The sequence below is a fragment of the Prinia subflava genome, chromosome 4 (assembly GCF_021018805.1).
Source record: "Prinia subflava isolate CZ2003 ecotype Zambia chromosome 4, Cam_Psub_1.2, whole genome shotgun sequence".
Taxonomy (NCBI): domain Eukaryota; kingdom Metazoa; phylum Chordata; class Aves; order Passeriformes; family Cisticolidae; genus Prinia; species Prinia subflava.
In genome coordinates this window covers 11,072,881-11,091,150 of record NC_086250.1, presented here as the reverse complement: position 1 = coordinate 11,091,150, position 18,270 = coordinate 11,072,881, and the positions used below count along the sequence as shown (strand labels likewise).

The 18,270-nt window shown below is 44.1% G+C and overlaps 2 protein-coding genes across 2 annotated transcripts; one reads left to right on the top strand and one right to left on the bottom strand.

Moving 5' to 3' along the window:
• Positions 1–7,358: 7,358 nt before the first annotated feature.
• Positions 7,359–9,888, bottom strand: MCAT (malonyl-CoA-acyl carrier protein transacylase). Its single transcript, XM_063395426.1, has 4 exons — positions 9,340–9,888; positions 9,150–9,237; positions 8,689–8,906; positions 7,359–8,418 (listed from the first exon to the last, which is right to left on the bottom strand). Exons 1-4 carry the CDS (start codon positions 9,781–9,783, stop codon positions 7,996–7,998), a joined length of 1,173 nt encoding a protein of 390 aa, XP_063251496.1. The 5' UTR covers positions 9,784–9,888; the 3' UTR covers positions 7,359–7,995.
• A 75-nt stretch (positions 9,889–9,963) lies between these two features.
• TSPO (translocator protein) lies at positions 9,964–17,607 on the top strand. The gene is made up of 4 exons (XM_063395428.1): positions 9,964–10,118; positions 13,922–14,122; positions 15,794–15,932; positions 16,776–17,607. The coding sequence occupies exons 2-4, from the start codon at positions 13,941–13,943 to the stop codon at positions 16,950–16,952; spliced, it is 498 nt and encodes a 165-aa protein (XP_063251498.1). The 5' UTR covers positions 9,964–10,118; positions 13,922–13,940; the 3' UTR covers positions 16,953–17,607.
• The last annotated feature ends 663 nt before the right edge of the window (positions 17,608–18,270 follow it).

The window sequence follows — 18,270 nt, the reverse complement described above, 5'->3', positions numbered from 1 at the left end:
ATTAATGGGTTTAAATCTTTCTTATATTCTATTTCTATGGTGAGTTGCTTGTAATTTCCATGGTGGTAGCCACCAGCTGAAGAAGAAGTGTAAACTTGGACCCGAATTAGACTTAGGATAACCCGTTCAAGTTTGGTTTGCTGCCTGGGGATCTCCATGGGTTAGAGTCATTTAATGCCAGGCAGGTTGTTGCAAACAATGTAGGAAAGCATTTCATACCAAGTGAAACTGTTGAGAAACTATACTTGTCTACACTAGTTATATTTATTGAGATTTTCCAGTTTCTGGGTTTCTGTTTTGAGCCAATATAAAGGAGCAGCCATCTAAATGCTATGTTTGAATTGCTGGACATCTGCTGGGTCACTGAAACTTTCCTTTGACTACTCTTAAAATAGTTACCTTAGAAACACTTGTGTTATGACTGGAGAAGTAAAAAGAGTAACTTTAAGAGCACTTTAAACGATTTCCATCTAAACTGAAAAGCCATTGCATACGTGAAGCCCTGAGGTTGTGTTTGATGACTTGTTGCAGAGTAAGATGTCTCATATCAGGAGAGCCCCCAGACACTTTGTCCTCTCCAGCTACCCCAATGGAGCACCAGAAGAGGAATCCTACAGTAACCTCCAAACAATTCCAGACACCACAGAGCAAATGGAGTTTGATATCAGGTATCACACTACATTAATACTTCTGTCCCTCTCAAGCACAAAGTGCCAGACTTGCCAGAAAACTGCTAAGCCAAGTAATCATAGTGCATAGTACTGGAAATGGAATAGATGCAAGTGTAGATTACCTGTAGTGCTTAACACTGACCATGCAAGATTATGCTGCATTAAATGTAAGTTTTTATCTTGCACAGTGGCACAGATATGGCTCTTGATTAGAGACCCACCTGTTACAGCAAGCAGCTGAAGAAGCCATTTTTACATAATTCTCCAGGCGCCACTTACAACAAACTGGCACTGCTGCCTTGGGTTTTTCTTAATCCCATACATACTTTTTTTCCAGTACAAGAGTCAGGGGTTGCCTTTCTCCCCCATCTGTGAAAATTCCTGTCTGTGGTTTTTCTGACTTTTTTTGTTGGTGGACTAACCAAACCAAGCCCAAGGATTTTTTTTCAGCAGACTCTAGAACTAAGCTCTTAAGCCTACTTACTATTCAGCAGATCTCCTAAACAGATCTCAACAGAAATGCAAATTAAAATAAAAATGTATATTCATATTATTTGTCTACCAGAACAAAAACATGTCTAAGAGAAGCTAAATCTAATTGGAAATTTTCATCAGGAAAGCATAAGCAGTTTTTAGCATCAACATGTGCCACAGATGTTGTTCAAGTTTCTGTATATCCCAGGACCTCCCTAAAAGCCTTAAGGGTTTGGTCAGCTTGTACCTGGGCACCACCCAGTAGCTGGAGACCCACACAGCACAGTGGAACTCGTGGGAGTAAATCTGTTGGATTACAAAGCCAACATTTTTGTAAGGTGAAATATTTTGAAAGGTTTGAAGTGAGGGCAGTTTCACTGTTTTGACTTGGGGGGGAAGGGAGTGGGACAGTCAAAAGCCCCAAACCAGAATCCCATTGTCTTGTATAGAGAAATTAAATACCTAAAAAACCAACATGTTTTTTCAAAAGTGCCAAATGTGCAGCTTCTTATGAAAACATCAAAATACTTCATGTATGGGCATAAAATACTTAATCAACAAACCCATAAATAACGGGAAACAAACCTCCTGTAACATTTCAGTTTTACATGCCCAGTTTAGCCCACCTGTTGGGGGAATAACAGTACCTGCCATTTGCAGAGTGCTTTTAAAGGATTGCTGTTGCAGGGTTCTGCTCTAACGTGCACACCCTGACTGCCTTGCAGCTCAGCTACTCAGATTGGCCGGCAGCTGGCCCTGATCGGGGATGAATTTAACAGGAGGTACCACAGGACATTAGAAGAATCACTGCTTCACCTGGCACGAATGTAAGTTACCTTGTTGGCAGATCCTTTTAAAAATCGTGTTAGATAAACAAGAATGTTTCTGTACACAAACCAAAAAAATTATTGCTATTACCGCTGCCTCATACAGAACATAGAAAAGCAAAGCAGCTTGTGTTATTAGGAAAAGCTTTATAATAATGTAAAGTGTAAATTGTTCTCACAGACTATGGCCATTTAAAGTCAAAAGACTTAAATAGTGTCTTGCTATTTCAAATTCCTCAGAGGCACAGTAACTTTAGATACAGTTTTAAGCACACCTGAATGATGAGAGACCTGCAGCCCAATGTGGGATTAACATGTTACTGCATGTGCAGTAATTTACCCATGCGCACACAGGAAAACATGGCTGGACTAGTTTGAGCTGCCTTTTATCTGCTGTGGGCTGAAGGGTTGCCCTGCCCAGTTATTAACTGACATGCAGCAGTGTCCTAACATGAGATACTCAGCTGTGTCTGAAGCCGCAGCACTCTACCTTGTTTTCTCCTTGCTTCTGGGAGGGGATGGTCACTCATTGCAGACCTACCAGAATGTAATTCAATTCCAGCTGTGTAACATAACGTGTAACTATAGCTGTATATAACATATATACACACCTTTGACCTCAGCAAGGCTGGATTCACACTCCAGAATCCAGAATGTGGCATTGCTGTGTCAGTCTTGTACTGCTGTTCTGATTCTTCAGACATAAACATCTTCCATTGGGTTATGCTCTTCTAAGATTGAAACAACCACAAATATTACCACTTAATTAATTCTGAAACTAAATTATCTTTAGATTTCAAAGGTCTTCTTCCTAAATATTTAGAGAAATATACATGTACACATACACTTTTAGGAAGGGATATACGAAAGGTTTTTGTTTGGGTTTTGTTTTGGTTGGTTGGTTTTTGTTTCCTAAACATTGGTATTTTATTTGCCACTTTTTAGAATAAATTTTCTATCCTTATGCTTTGTTTTGTTTTGATCATCAGGGTTGCTGTCAGTGTTTTTCAGACATGGAATGTTATTAAGAGTGTTATAAGAAGCTTTGGAGATGTGAGCAGTAACTGGACAAAGCGAATCACTGGCTATGGAGGCTGGGTATGCTCTCTCCCTTTTCTCCCACCTTTTTGTTGGCAAGTAGGCAACAGGAACACCTGACTCCCTTGTAATGTCAGTGAGTGTAACATATAAAGTGGCTTCAGGCTGGGGTTTATCCCTTAGTCTGCTGGTGCCCCTTCAATGCCATGTTTTTTTCTATTTAGGCTGAAATTTCTCATTTAAAGGGGATGCTGCCCAAATCCCACATAACTCACAGGGTTCTGTTTAGAGGGGAGGCACCTGCCACTACCAAATGCTGGAAGGGTCTCCTTGGGAAGATGAGCAGAGCTGCTGCCAGCAGTACTTACCCAGAGAAGAGAGGAGGATTCTTTAGTGGCTGGAGCCCCCAGTCAAACTGACCCCCCTCAGAATTTCTGCAGCAGAACTGGACTGTGCTCTCTGGCCTCCCACACGGGTACTCTATTAATTTCCTTGCACCTTCTTTTTGCTGCTTGTTATTTGTAACTACCATCTCCTTTCTTCCCACAGACTTGCAGGCTTCCTGTCAGGTGCCTCTGCCAGAAGCTGGTGCCTGCAGCTTTGCTTGTTGCTGCCTTCTGGTGGGCCATGAATTATGGACTGTAGAATTAACACACAGAATTGCAACAGGAGGTCATTGCTGGACACTGACCAACGTCACTAACAACCTAGTGGTGGCAGCTGGTTTGTCTTTCAAATTTACACTGATAAAAATCTCTTTAATATTTAAAACCTAGGCTAGTGCTGGGTCACTGCTGTTTCATATCTTTTTTAAAAAAAAAACTTTTTAAATAAGGAGGTTGTTGCTGGATAACTGCCTGACTTGCTAGTTTTGAAATGTGACTCCAGACAATTAGAAAGTTTGTCTTTTTTGTGTTTATTTTAATGCAATATAAACTATTTCCTATACGTGAGTTCGTTAAAGAGATTATGGATGTGAGGAAAACTGAAGGCATGCTGGCCATCCTTTAAATTTTAACACTGTAAAAGCAATAGTAAAGATTAAAACCATGATACTTTTTTAAAATTAAATTGTTGCTTCAAACCTTTTGCAGTGTTGTCTGCTTTGTTTTCCAAGACTCTGCTATCACACATTAATGGCAGTATCTTCTGCCCCTTTTCAAAGTAAAACTAGGAGCTGCCCAGAACAAAACCCCAAGAATTTGATGGATTGTGAGAAGGGATTTTCTCAGAGGATGCAAGTCTTTTTGCAAGGGGGGAATAGAAGCCTGAGGGGAACATGAGCTCAGCTTACAGGATGGAGATGGTTGAGGTGTCACCCCCCTGGACTCCACGGGTGGCCATCAGGACACAGCTGATTTTTTTCCTCTCTCAGCATCTCCCATTTGTGCCTGGTTATTCTCTCTATATCTGAATGCATTTTCTCTTCTCTTTGCTGTTGAAGCTGGTTTTCAGTATCCAGTTATAGACTCTCTCAATGTGAGAAAACGAAAGTGCATCTCTGGTTTGGGTATTCCCCTCAGCACAGGGGATGCCTGCTTCTTGCCCAGACAAGCAACTACCTACCCTTAGCATATTTTTAAAACAGGAAAAGATAATACTCAGTGGATTTGTGATCTAAGCACTCATCAGAGAAGTCGGACTTTCAAGTTTGAGTTTCTGCTTTGAATCAGACTAGGAATTTAAACCCATCCTTAGTGAAGACAAATGCCAAATCAAGCCAAATTTAAACATGCTGAGGAACATGCATGATTTGCATGCACCTCTCTTTGGTGCCTAAATCCCATTATGATCCTAAATAGGCAACTCAAAAAACGTTTCTGGGAAAAAGAAAAATGAAGCTTCACTACACTATCTAATTTGACCATTTCATGCAAAGGATTTTGAAGCACCTTTGAATGACTTGAAGTGCAGTGCAAAAGGAAAGCAGGCAAAGAAGAAATGTAAAGGGTGATGGTTCAAACATACCCCAGAAATTCAAGCAACAGCAGCAGCATATTCCAGTCACATTTTTCCAAAATGCTCTCAAGCTGATGTGCCCTTCAGCAGCAGGTAGGCACGTTTTTTCTAGAAAAGCACAGTTAATACACCTGGAGCTGGAGTCATGCCAGAAGTTGGCCCACATAGCCAAGAAGCGAGACTAAAATTTTATCAGTGAATTGATTGCTCCATTGAGCAGCGTGATAGAAAAATGGTAAAGTTATTATTTAGTAAAGGGTAAAATTTAACATCAAGAGGGTCTAATAAACAAGCTTCATGTGTAATAAAACTACCAGCTATGAAAAAAATTGACTCTTCCCAGCTGAATCAATTAATACTAACAAATAACTATTTCTAGATAAATAACCTTTGTGCACAGGGGAGCAATGATGAACAGGAGACTCTTCATTGCCTGTTTTATCCAAGAGCTGTGTGGGGTGACTCTGCTTTTTCCCACTCTTGTAATCCGTAATGTAAGGCTCTGAATCACAAGAGAGGGGAATTTCATCATCCAGCATGTGTGGAGCAAAACAGTCTCAAGGAATACAAAATTCAATCAGCAAAGAAACAAGTGAAACACAAAGCAACTGGCATCCAAAGCCACAGCAATCAGCACTAACTGGAGTACAGGGAGCAGTCAGTGCCAGGCTCCTCTTTCACCTGTGGAGCACAGTTGGTTAATCCTTTAGTCACAGCCCCACAGTGACTCAGGAGACCCAACGTTATTCTGTTTTTTTTCACTGCACACTTCCTCATCCGTGACAGCATTTACAGCACTTGATTTTCTCCCACATCCTGTTTCTGCTTTTTCATAGGCGAAGGAGGCGCACTGGTTTCTCACCTTTCAAACATTCAGTTTCCAGAAGCAGAGGGGATAAGGAACAATCACATTAAAGAAATGCTCTGAGATCCAGGATTCCTAATTCCTTGGGCCCTCTCTGCCCAGCCACAGCCAATGTCACAGTGCATGCGAGGTGAGGCTGTGCTGGTGGGCATCACACAAAGTCAAGCCCTGAACATTCTCCATGCAGAGGTACAAAGACCAACCTCACACTTCTTCTGCTCCTAGAAATTGCAGCATCTGCACAAGGCATGATTCCCTCTGGCTTCTGGTTTTGGAGATATAAACTTCACTGAGGAGCAGCCTCAGCTCAACCACTGCACAGAAAAAAAGCAAACACCTGACAGTGGTGAGGGGTCCTTCTTCCCACTAATTAAACAAGACCCACAGGATTGGAATGCTCTTAGCATACAGATTTCCCTACATCATTCTGCAGCTGACAAAAGTGCAAAGGTTCTCTAATGGTTTGCAAACAAGAGATTTCTAGCATGGATTTCCCAAAAAGCTTTAATTCTGAGCAAAGTGTACAAGTGAAATGAGGGAAAAAAATTATGGCAAGAACACTACAAATAGAAAACAAGTCTCCAACATTTCCTCAGAAAAGTTATATAATTAAAAAGAAAGTCCAGAAATTTTAAGGCACTAAAATTAGTGCCACCAACATACCATGCTCAGTTTCAACTATCCTGAAAAAGCTGGTTTGAAAGTCATCAGTATTGCACTTGGTCTTACAAGGTGTGGTCAGAAACTTCTAACACAGGATAATCCAATGTTTAATAACATGAATGGGATTTAGTTGAAATACTCTAACCAATAACTCTTACTGAAGACTTTGGTATGCTTTTCTGAATAATCAACATCTTACCTGTAACATAGGAACCTTCACTGGAATCATTTTCTTCACAGCTATTCCAACCCTTAATCATCAGCCTCTAGCAATCCAGTGGTGAAGCTAACAAACTCTTCAGTATTTTTACTAATTGTTAATGTTTACACAGGCTAAAAGTGGAATTTGTACTGTAAGGGGAGGCACAGCTGCCAGCTGCAGTCCACAAAAGAACTGTTTAATAATGCAGCCCACTTAGCAATGATAATAAGGGCCAGTGTTTTTAATTCACTCTCCCTGTCATAAATGTGAAATTACAGAATGATTGGTACTGTAATTGGAAGTTCTCCTGTATTTCATAATACATTATTGAAGATGCTGTCAGTCATTTGATTTAAGTAATTTATCCTATTTTTTTTTCTATGTATTTATTAAATACAGCATTAAAATACCAAAATAAAAAATACTAAGTGGGAAATGGGAAGCTCTTTCCATGAGGGTTTGGGACAACCTGCTGCTCTCCAGCTCATCGTTTCCTGCTGCCAGGAAATGTACATAATATTTTTGTTAAGCCTTTTTTCCTGGTTAACATTTCTTGTGTAACTTAGCACAACCAGTGTGGCATTGGACAACTGGAGAGAAAGTTACTTCCATCCACATGTGGACAGAGCCAATAATGATGCACCCCAAAGCACGAAAAATAGCAAGAAAAGCTTCATAGTTTATTTATCGTTTAACCTTAAGAAAATAATTTTTCTAGTAACATCATTTGCCTCACTCAGCTGCCACCTGGCAACCTGGACACAAAGTAAGAGAACTTTACATAGATGAACATCCCACAAGTCAGTTGAATGAGAAAACAGAACATCAACACACTGAAAGCTGTCCCAAGAAATGGCTCCTCTAAATGCACCCTCCAGCCCACAGCAGAGCCCTCTGCAACTTGGAGCCAACAACCCCTGCATTCCTGCAGGAGATCCCTGCACCAGGCAGCCAAGGCTACCAACTGGAACCTGAATCCACACCCAAAAAACTCCCCCAAAACACAACAACAACGAAAAAACCAAACCCGAAAGGCAAAGTTGCGTGCAGGATTCAGGCCAAACAATGCTTCTTGGCCCTTGACAGCTTTGCAGTCCTGACACAGATTGAAGAGCCAGACTTTGCTCTCCCCTTTCCACACCCGACCAACTCAAAGGAAAATGTTCATTGCAATTATGCACATAGTGCTCTTTACAACACGAGAAGCCATGAATTTTTAAGACTTCCTCTTTTGGGAGCACAAAGTTTTAAATCAGAAAAAAAATCGAGTTGTGTGGATTTTTCTCAAAAGGTTATTTAAGTATCCGCTGCTTCCGCATCTTCCAGAGCATCTACATGTTTATATTGTTTCCAGGCCTTTAAATTACATTGTTTGAGAATGGCTCCTAGTTGATTCCCGGGCCCCACTTCATAGGTGTAAGGAAATTCTGTTCCTTGCTTTCTTTCGTACACTGAGTGCATGGTCTGCTCCCACAGAACAGGTGACACCACCTGCTTCACTAACAGCTTCTGAATGTGCTTTGAGTGCATGTACTTTTTGCCATCGACATTGGAATAAACACAGAGCAGCGGTTTCTGAATTTCAATCGATTTTAGGACTTCAGCCAGGGGTTCTACTGCCGGTTCCATAAGGCTGGTATGAAAAGCCCCACTGACTGGAAGCATTTTTGCACGTTTAAAATAGTATTTTCGGGCATTCTCCTGCAAAAACTCCAAAGCCTATAAAAGAGAGAGAGAAGTGAGTCTTGCACAACAAAGGCTTTCTCAGTCACCCCACAAGAATCACCTCATCAGACTTACTGTGATAAAGGGATTCCTCTCCCTACCCAACAACTGAACACAAGCCAGAAAAAAAACCCCCACAGATCAAATACTTTTGCTTGGACAAAATAAGGCCGTACATAACACCCACAGAGAAGTGCAAAGTAAAAGTTTTTAAAAAGCCAAATGCTCAGTTCAACTGAAGGAATAGTTACTCTGAAGCAATACCTGTAAGTGTCCTGCAATGACTCTGCTGTCTGGAAACAAATAGTTTGAAACTGTGCACACGGGGTTCTCTATACCCAGCGATTCACAGTGTTTACGGGCTTCCAAGCAGGCAAATTTGTAATTTGCCTCTCGCCGGCCGACAACCGAGAGCATTCCACTGGGGACAGCTTCCGACGCCTTTTGCATGGCTTCGGCGCGCACCTTCACCGCGTACAGCGCTACGGAGAGAAACAGAGATGCTGCGTGAATGTGCACGAGAAAGGGCAGTTCTTCACTCTCGTCAAACGTCAATGCTTTTAATGCCGTATTACACATGTTAAAGCGAACAGTGAAAGTAAAATTTGTCTTGTAATTAAAGATAAAAAGCGGGAGGGGCACAGTGAAAACAGGGGACGCTTTGGAAACAGCACGGGCCCGGGCTGGGAGATCCTAGCAGGGAGTTCCGCACGTCCCCCCGGCACCTTCGGCAAAGCCCAGGGCTCCAGCGAAGACCAGCGCCGCGAACTCCCCCACGCTGTAGCCGGCGGCCGCCACGCAGCGCTCCACGACCTGCGGGGACAGAGCCGAGCGGCGCCTCAGCCCCGGCGCGGGCAGGCCCGAGGCGCCGCCGCCCGAGCCCGGCCCGGCCCCCGCGCCCGCCGCGGCCCTCACTTCAGGCTGCAGGTGGTTGAGCTTCTCCACGGCGGCCAGGGAGGCGACGAACACGGCGGGCTGGCAGTGCTGGGTGCGGTCCAGCGCGTCCCGCGGCCCCTCCAGGCAGAGGGAGAGCAGGTCGTAGCCCAGCACCTTCTCGGCCAGGCGGTACATGTCCCGCACGCCGGGATACTGCTGCAGCCCGCGGCACATCCCCACGAACTGGCTGCCCTGCCCGGGGAAGAGCAGCACCGTGCCCTCCCGGGGGCACCGCCGCTCCCGCCTCGCCGCCGCCGCGTCCGGCACCTCGGCCTCCACCGAGCTCTGGAGGAGGTCGCTCAGGGTCGCCGCCCGGTCCCCAGCGCCGGGGCGGGAGCTGCCCCACCGCCGCGCAGCGCCGCGGAGGCCGCCGCGCCCGCTGCAGCCACCAAGCCGCCATGGCGCCGCGGCCCAGCCGCCCATGGCCGCCGCCCGGGAACGGGCGTTGCCACGGGAACGGGGCGGCCCCCGCCCGCAGCCCCTGCCGGGCCGGGCGCCGGCAGAGGGGACGGGAAGGGAGGGAACGAGGGAGGGAACGAGGGAGGGAACGAGGGAGGTCGGTCGGGCCGCCCCGGCCGCCTCAGCCGCCCTCAGCCCCGCGCGCCGCCCTGGGCCCGGCCCGCGCCAGGCGCCTGCGCCCGCCCAGCGCCGAGAGCCCGCCCCGGGGCGGGGGAGCCCGCGGGGGCCCGGGGGCGGCGCTTCGCTGTTCCGGCAGGGCAGGCGCCACCGGCGGCGGCAGCAGCACGGCACGGGAGGAGGTAACGCTGGCGCTGCCCGCGGCACGGCTCGGGGTGGGACGGGACGGGGAGCCCGGGGGCCGGCGCAGCCCCGCAGCGGGGCCCGGCGGCCTCGCCGGAGGGGCCGCCCGACCCCGCCCCGGCCCCGGCGCGGGTCCCGGAGCGCTGCCGCCGCCGGGACCCTCGGCTCCCCCGCGGGTTGGAGGAGCGGGGTAAGGGGGGGATCGTGCTCTCTGCTGCCGGCAGCAGCCCCGTGCCGGCCGGCCGGGATCCCCCGCGACCCGCGGTGCCGGATGGAGACGGGCGGGGCGGGCCGCTCACGGGCGGAGACGACTTGGGCGAACACGGCTTTCCCGTGCCAGCATGGAAAGTACTTTAAATAAAAAAAAACCCCAACACACTAAACTAGGAAGCTTATTATCAATTTTTATCCGGCACACGAGTTTTTCAGTGGTTCACAGCGCGCACAGAGCTCTGGTCTCACAGGGCGCGGCCGCTCTGCCGGGAACACGCCGCACATTTGCTCTCTGCACTCGGGAGAGCTTTAGACCTTGCTGTTTAAATGAAAGAATCTTCCTTCAGTGTCACCGAGGAACATTTCTTTAAAGGTGAAAGAAAGGGCTTTGGTTTCAATTCTGAGTTTGTGAGGAATGCTCATAAATCAGCCCCAAATGCACTGTGATATAATACGAGCGTTTAACGGTAAGATTCTTTTTTTAAAACCGAAAGTTGCTGTCCCGGAATTGCAATTGTGTAACGTAACTGTGCCTGAAGTAAGGTTATGAAACAGTATCAAGCATTGAGTAAGAGCAGCTCCCTAAAAGAGACTGTAAGTACATCTTGGGAGAAGGAAGATGTGTCACAATAGCAAGAAATTATGTTGACTTTTTATCTGGGCCAATTTGAAAGGATCACGGTGAGCAGGTTTTTCTCACTTTTCTATTCTCTATGCTATTTTATAAGATGATTTCTTCTGTTTGTATCAGCCTCCGGGTAAGGTACCCGGGGTAAGGTACCTGCTCAAGTCAGCTGAAGTACATGGGCAGTAACATAGGACACATATGACATATATGAGACCATATCCCAGCCGTGGCTGCCTCTACCTGTAACAGATGTGTCAATGAGAAGAGACTGAACAGTAAAAATGGCAAATTCTCCTAGCAAAGATCTTGCTCCAGTATGCATTTGAGTTCCCTGTACGTGAATAAATTGTAGATTTATTTGCATAACTTGTGCTGTGCCACTTTAAAAGAAGTGTGACCTGGGGAGTGAGATTTTTTGTTTCTATCTGTACACCTTGCATTATAGTCTTCAATAAATACAATTTTTAAAAATTGTAATACATGTTATAAACATATACACTTATTAGATATTTATATTCTGTAACATTTATTGTTTGAAGTGTCTCTATTACTTGAGATTAGATAGCAAAGATAAGCCTGTTTTTTTTTTTTCCTGGTTGCTGTATTGTTTGTCATAGACTGTGATATAAATTTAATTTCAGTGTTGCAGCTTCCCAGGAATTAAAGCCACAACAGTCAAATTGCTGCATGCTGCAAGGAAACCACCCTTATGTTGTTAACATCCAAATAAGGCATAAAACCCTTTGGGTGCTTATCATTTTTGAAAAAATAGTATTTGGCAACCATGCTGGAGTTGCATGTATCTGCATGCGTAAAGAGCTAAGCCTGGCCTCCCTGTAGGCAAAGCAAAAGGGTTAAAAATTGGTGAGATCTTACTAACTTTCAATTTCTAACTTAACCTTTGGGAATTACTAATTTGAAGGCAGCCAAAGAGAATCATTGTGCTTGGCGCTCTTGTTCCCATCACACCTTGTTGCTCCTGCACATGGCAATTGTTTCACAGCTCGGTAAAAGCAGAGCCTCTCACGCTGCCAGTGGGGATGACAAGTAGTGCACACAGCAGCTGACAACCTGCTTCCTTGGGAAATAACAGCACAGATCTAAGTGCAGGAGAACAGGGGAGCTCCTCTGCTCCACTTAAGATACTCCTCATAAGTAGAATCCACTAGGCAGAAGTATGGAGCAATGAGCCCTGCAGATTTTTCCTCCCTCCATTATCCATCCTCCATCCAAGACATAATTGATCCCATCACAGCAGAGTACCACATTGTCCTCCCCCTTCTCCTTCTCCCCAGCCTCAGTTCTGAATTCTTCCCTGCTTGTTTTTTTTCACCCATTCAGTCTTTTGTTCTGTTTTTGACCTTGACGTGTACCTCTGATGGCTTTGTCTGCTGCCTTTTTTGTATATATTTCTGTTCATTGCTGACTTCCCTCAAGCCCACAGTCCAGACCTACCTGCCCTTTCTTGTTTATCCCTCTCAGCCTTTCTCATCCTATGTGCCGTACCAGTCCCTCCATGCTCAGTCTGCCTTCAGCACTCTTCTCTGCTTCTATCACCAGGATTTCTCTCAATCCCATGCAAAGTGCATTGTGATCCCAGCCACTGAAATCTCACATTAAATCTGTGTGGGCAGAGCCCTGAGTGCAGGGACAAAACCCTAATGCAAGAACTCCCTTGCTGCCCAAGCTTACTCCGATCTCCAAGCAGAAATTCACCCTGTCAGAGCTGTGACAATGCAGCCTCATCTGTGCCATTTCCTATCGGTTAAAGCACATCTGCCACAAGTATTATTTCCACTTTCCCACTCCCTGCCTCCTCATCCCAGCAGCCATGACTATAGCAATAGAAGCTTTGAAATTCAGGGAAAGACAGCCAAGACAGTGTCAATATGGCACTTTTCTCTGACAAACATCTGAAATGCTTATTGATCTAAAACTTTCTCTCCTGGGCCTTTTGCAGTTGCTCTTTCCCCACTGCTGCAATCTCTCATAATCTCTGTCCTGCATAACAGATGAACAGGAATTTGGGTGTATTTGCCTACTGTATATTTGAAAAAATACCTTTCAGTTCTGCCCTTTTTTTTATTGTAGTTCTAATGTTTACATTTCAGTAAACTAAGCACAGCTCTTCTGTAGCATCTGACTTTTGACCAGAAAATCTGCAATGAAGCTTTTTCCTCCTTCCTTGCTGGTTTTCCTGCTGCCTGTACCCTAACAAAAGCAGCATGGCCTAGCAGAGCAAGGCATTACTTAGCCCTACTTCTGTAGGCAAATTTAATAGGCTTGGCAGCTGCAATTACTGCAACAGATTGAATGCTTCATGAAGGAGCCAAAGGTGTTCTCCCCATGTAGCCAGATCACCTTCCTTGTTTAACAAAACATCGTTAAAGTATTTACCTTCTCATTGTCCTCCCTGGTGTTTGTTTTCCAAGGCAGCTTCTCAAGTGTCTGCCACTGATTCACATCCCTCTGGCTCCCACTGAGCATCCTGCAGACAACATCTCACTTAATTATGCTCAATATTCCTTGAGCACAGGAAAGCACATGCTCTTTCTTTCCTTGGCTCTGCCGTTTCATTAAGGGAATGGGCTTTTTGGTGAATACAGAAATACTGCATTTATTTATTTTCCAGGGGCAGTTCCCATCACATCAAACTGCTTTATTCCTCTGCCACACTTATGGGTGGGGATATTTCTGTAGGTAAAATTCAGTAATCTTCATGGCACTCAGCAGAGAGGGAAGTAAAGGCCCCACTCCCCACCAGCTCCAGCCTCCCCAGGGACAGATTCCTTTACAGGTGTATTGGTACAAGATCCATTCATTTCAGCTGCAGTCTCTCAGTGACAACACAGGGCAGTGGATCAGATCTGACACGCCTATTTTTAAAATCTGTTAAAAATGGAAACTTTTGCAGTTGCATTTTAAAAGCTCTCTGCCAACCAGTGTTTGGTTTTGTTTCAGGTTCACTGTCTCAAAGGAAATGGTACCAGCCTGGGCCCCAGCAGTAGGTTTCACACTCCTGCCACATGTAGGAGGATTTTTAGGAGGCCGTATCACCAAAAGGGAAATCTCAGTATGGTATGAAAATCTGCAGAAGCCATCCTGGTGTCCACCTAACTGGATGTTTGCTCCTGTTTGGGGAATTCTCTATACATCCATGGGGTACGTTTTCCACATAGTGTTAAGGCACTGACCTGATCTCAAAGTTGCTTTTGGTATAATGCTGGACCAGAAGACTATGACTGTATTCCTGTGGCTGTGTGTTTGTAAGAAACTGTGTCAAACTGCATGTTTAACAGGTAAAAACATGTTTTGGTAGTTGTGTGTGGGTTTGATAGGACATTCTGTATGCAGAAGTATCCACATCAAAGCAGGAGCTTGAAAAGCTGCCATTAATTTGCTTTCCTCATTCATTCTGCGGGGAAGACCTGCCAAGCTGGAAACAGCAGAGCAAGGCAGCACTGGGATTTCTTCAGTAGTTTTGGGAAAGTTTAAAAAAACGGGGTGGGGGAAATTAGGATAGAACTGTTCTAACAGAGCTCAATAATGCAATGGATGAAACTGAATGCCAGGTTGGCACTCCCACATTGTCATTTTGCTTTCATTTTTTTTTTTCCAGAAAAGCTGTGTAATTTATATAGCCTCATGTCCTGTTCCTCCCCACCAGTATTCTCTTTTCTTTCTACTCATACAGACTGAACTTTTTAACTTATTCTACTTAAGTGGAATACTTGTGTATTTGAAGAGTTAACATTTGAATGAGGTCATTCCTGACCTGTGAATAAAAACACGCCATTTATCAAGGAGAAAAGAGCTGGGTGGCTTTCCCCACTTCCTTCAAGTTGATTGTACAATCTTGTAACCCTGTGTCTGGATTCCTCACCATGAATCTGGGTAGCAGGTTAAATACATTAAAAACGTCCAGATTGTGACATTTATCAGTTATTTTGGCAATAGCAGAATCAGTGTATCCTAAGGTGGATGGTCTTGGTTATGTATTACACATCCAGCCCAATGAAAAGATCATACTTAGTACCAGCCTTCTCTAATCCATCATGCACACACATTCCTTGAATGACCAAAACATTTAATTCCTCCAGAATCTCTTAAATATATAGAAAGCAACAAATAACTAAAAGCAAGATTTAGTAAGCTTACCTGCCTTTCTTGATGCTTAGATTCCTAGATTTGTACATCACAATCTTGGTCTGAAGTTGAAGTTAGATGTATGAACAAGTGCAAGTCCATGCTGTGCTGTGGAAATCACTTAGGAAACTGAAGTTTCTAATGCTTACCCTGCCCCAACTTTCTTTTGTTTTCATTATTTTCTGCAATCAAACTGCCAAAATAGCAAAGCTGCATTGTTCAGTCCCTGTGAAAGTAATGAAAGTAACTACAGGGCTCTTCCTGCTCCCCATACTCATCTGTGCTTTGGGATCCCACTCAATGCCATTCATTTAATCCACTTGAAAAGTGGGTTTTCATTTTTTTTTTTTTTATCTTTAAAGTACCGTGTCCTAGTACTAAAACAAAGTTTCTTCACTATTTGCATCTTAGAAATGTTTTCATTTCAACATGGTATTCTTTTTAAAGACTGAAATGCAGTAGACTTAAAAGTGAGAATTCTGGCATGATTGGAATTTTTCTCTCTCCATATTGTTATCCAGAGCAGCTGATCAAGCCTGTGCTTTCAGTTACTTTGCCAAGTAGGGCCTGGATATTTAAATCTTCCCAATTCATCTAGACCCTGGCACTGAAGTTATTTCATGGATCAAGAACGTGTGGTAGCTTTTATCAGTGCAGTGAATGACACTTGCCCTTTGCTTTCTGCAGATACGGCTCCTACCTGGTGTGGAAGGAACTCGGGGGCTTCAGTAAGAAGGCAGTGGTTCCTCTGGGTCTGTATGCAGGGAACCTGGCATTAAACTGGGCATGGAGTCCAATATTTTTTGGAGCTCACAAAATGGGATGGGTAAGTGGAACACTTAAGTTTCTGAACCAAAGGCTCCTACTCTTATTTACAAGGTATTAGCTTGAAGGGTTTGTGTCATGGTCTTTTCTCTCTGAAAAAGGGTCTGAATACAAAATATAGCTTGCAGAACTCTTCTAAAATTCTCTTTAATGCATGCCAGCAGCCACCTGAAAGAATTTACAGATCTAGACCATCGTTAAATAGATAGATTTCGAGCAGCTTTCTGCCAGCCTTTGGTAAGAGCTTTGTGTGACTAGAAAACATAAACATTCATGCCTTATTGCAATTCCTAGGTCTTTCTGGCAAACAGCAGTTATAAGTAGCTTATTACAACATTATTCAGGTGATCAACACCCCTTTTAGAAAAGAGTCATTATCTGCAGCTCTCTGAAAAAAACCCAGCTCAATTATTCTCAAAAATAAGAACTGGTAATAAAGAATATAAAATATTTGCCTGGTTCTCTAGCTGTACATGCAATGCTGTAACAGGGCTCTGCAATCCATCACAGATTCATTCACACCTCATCTCTTCAGGTGAAGACATGAACAAGCCAGACAGGTTTGCTTGCTCCAAATCACTCTGGGAAGTGTCTCACTGCCCACTAAAGAGGGTATGGGTGAGAGACTTCATTCTCTGCTCCCAGCTGCAATGAATGACCTTTCTTGTATTGTTTTATACTCCAAGTGGTTTGTATCTCAGAAGAAATCTGTCATCTTTTTCTGCTGCCTGGTTTTCTGAGAAGGATTTAACTCACAGAGGGATAGAACAGGTGCCAGAGTTAGGTGGAAGTGCAACGAGTAAAAACAACACTAAAACACTAAACAACACCTTCTGTGTTTCAGGCCTTGGTGACTCTCCTGCTTACAACTGGTACAGCAACAGCTACCACTGCTTCCTGGTATAACGTCAACAAAAACGCAGCTTATTTGATGGTTCCTTATTTAGCTTGGCTAAGCTTGGCTTCTGCACTCAATTATCGGGTCTGGAAGGACAATCCCAACAAGAAAAAACCTGAATAAGGGGTTTTCAGCTAAAACTATTTTTTTTTCCCACAATATTTTTTATATAAATATATGGCCTTGCTTTATTTTTAGCTGAACTACTTCTACCATTACTTTGGTAATTAAAAGTTGACAAAACAAATACAACTTTATTAGGCAAGCCACAACGGGCTGTATGCCTGATTGGGTTTTATAGCAAACTAAAAGAAAGTCTTGATTGAAAAGTGCTAAGTGCCATATGAGAGTGTTATATATTACATGACAAGAGCATTTTAACCATTACCAGAAGAAAGCAGGAACCAAACTTCCTTATGTTCAGAGGAGGAAATCCAGCCACACAGTAAGACAGTTTCCAGAAAGGTGTTCCTAACAGTGACAGGCATGATTGTGGCCTGAATCTTTCATCTCTACCTAGGCACGGTGCTTTTGTGCTATGATGAGTCCCACTACAGCCACCAGATATTGTCTTCTGGCCACTGTACTCTGGAAACGTTTAAAACAAGCTCTTTTTAACAATTTGTGCCTTCCCACTTTGAAGAATGGTACATGCATTCAGCTAAATACATTAAACTACATGTAAACTTAACAACCTTGTCCCAGTTTGTGCCTTCCCACTTTGAAGAACTGTGCATGCATTCAGCTAAATACATTAAACTACATGTAAACTTAACAACCTTGTTCTTTACTGGTATCGCTTTAAATTGTTTTGAGCACAAAAGCACTGAGGGCAGCAGAAAGCTACAGCCTCAAAAACAGCCCCTTCATTTCTTCTCCTCACCTTTGCAATGGCCAAGACAAACCAGGAATTTCAGAGCACCTGTGAAAAAACTGAGAACCCAGCTGCAACATTTCTTTAATCAAATTTAACTACGGAGTCCAACCCAGTTTGGGTTCCCCTGAGCAGGAGGCCAACACGGCATGAGCATCACTTCTGGCTGTGCAACCCTGCTCTCCCTTTTGCTCCACCTGCACAGCAACTGCATTTTCCCAAATTTATTTCTCACCCTGTGCTCCAGTCAGTGGAACAAAGCAGGTTCCTGCAGACCAGCCTGAAATAGCCTCAAATATTCCTTTATATTCCTGATCATGAGGGATAACGTGCTGCATGTTCGCAAAGTTTGAAGCAAGGTTTACAACACTTACACAATTTTATAACTGTACTTTCCTTCCAAGCACATCCTAATTTCTGCAAACTAGCTTAAATAATTTCTATCCATACAATATATACGGCATGACAGACAGCAGAATTTTTTGCAGCTTGCATATAAAATTGCTAAATTTCAGCCAAGTGACCCTGATTTGAGGAAAGATTAGGAATGATTAATTTCAAATGGCA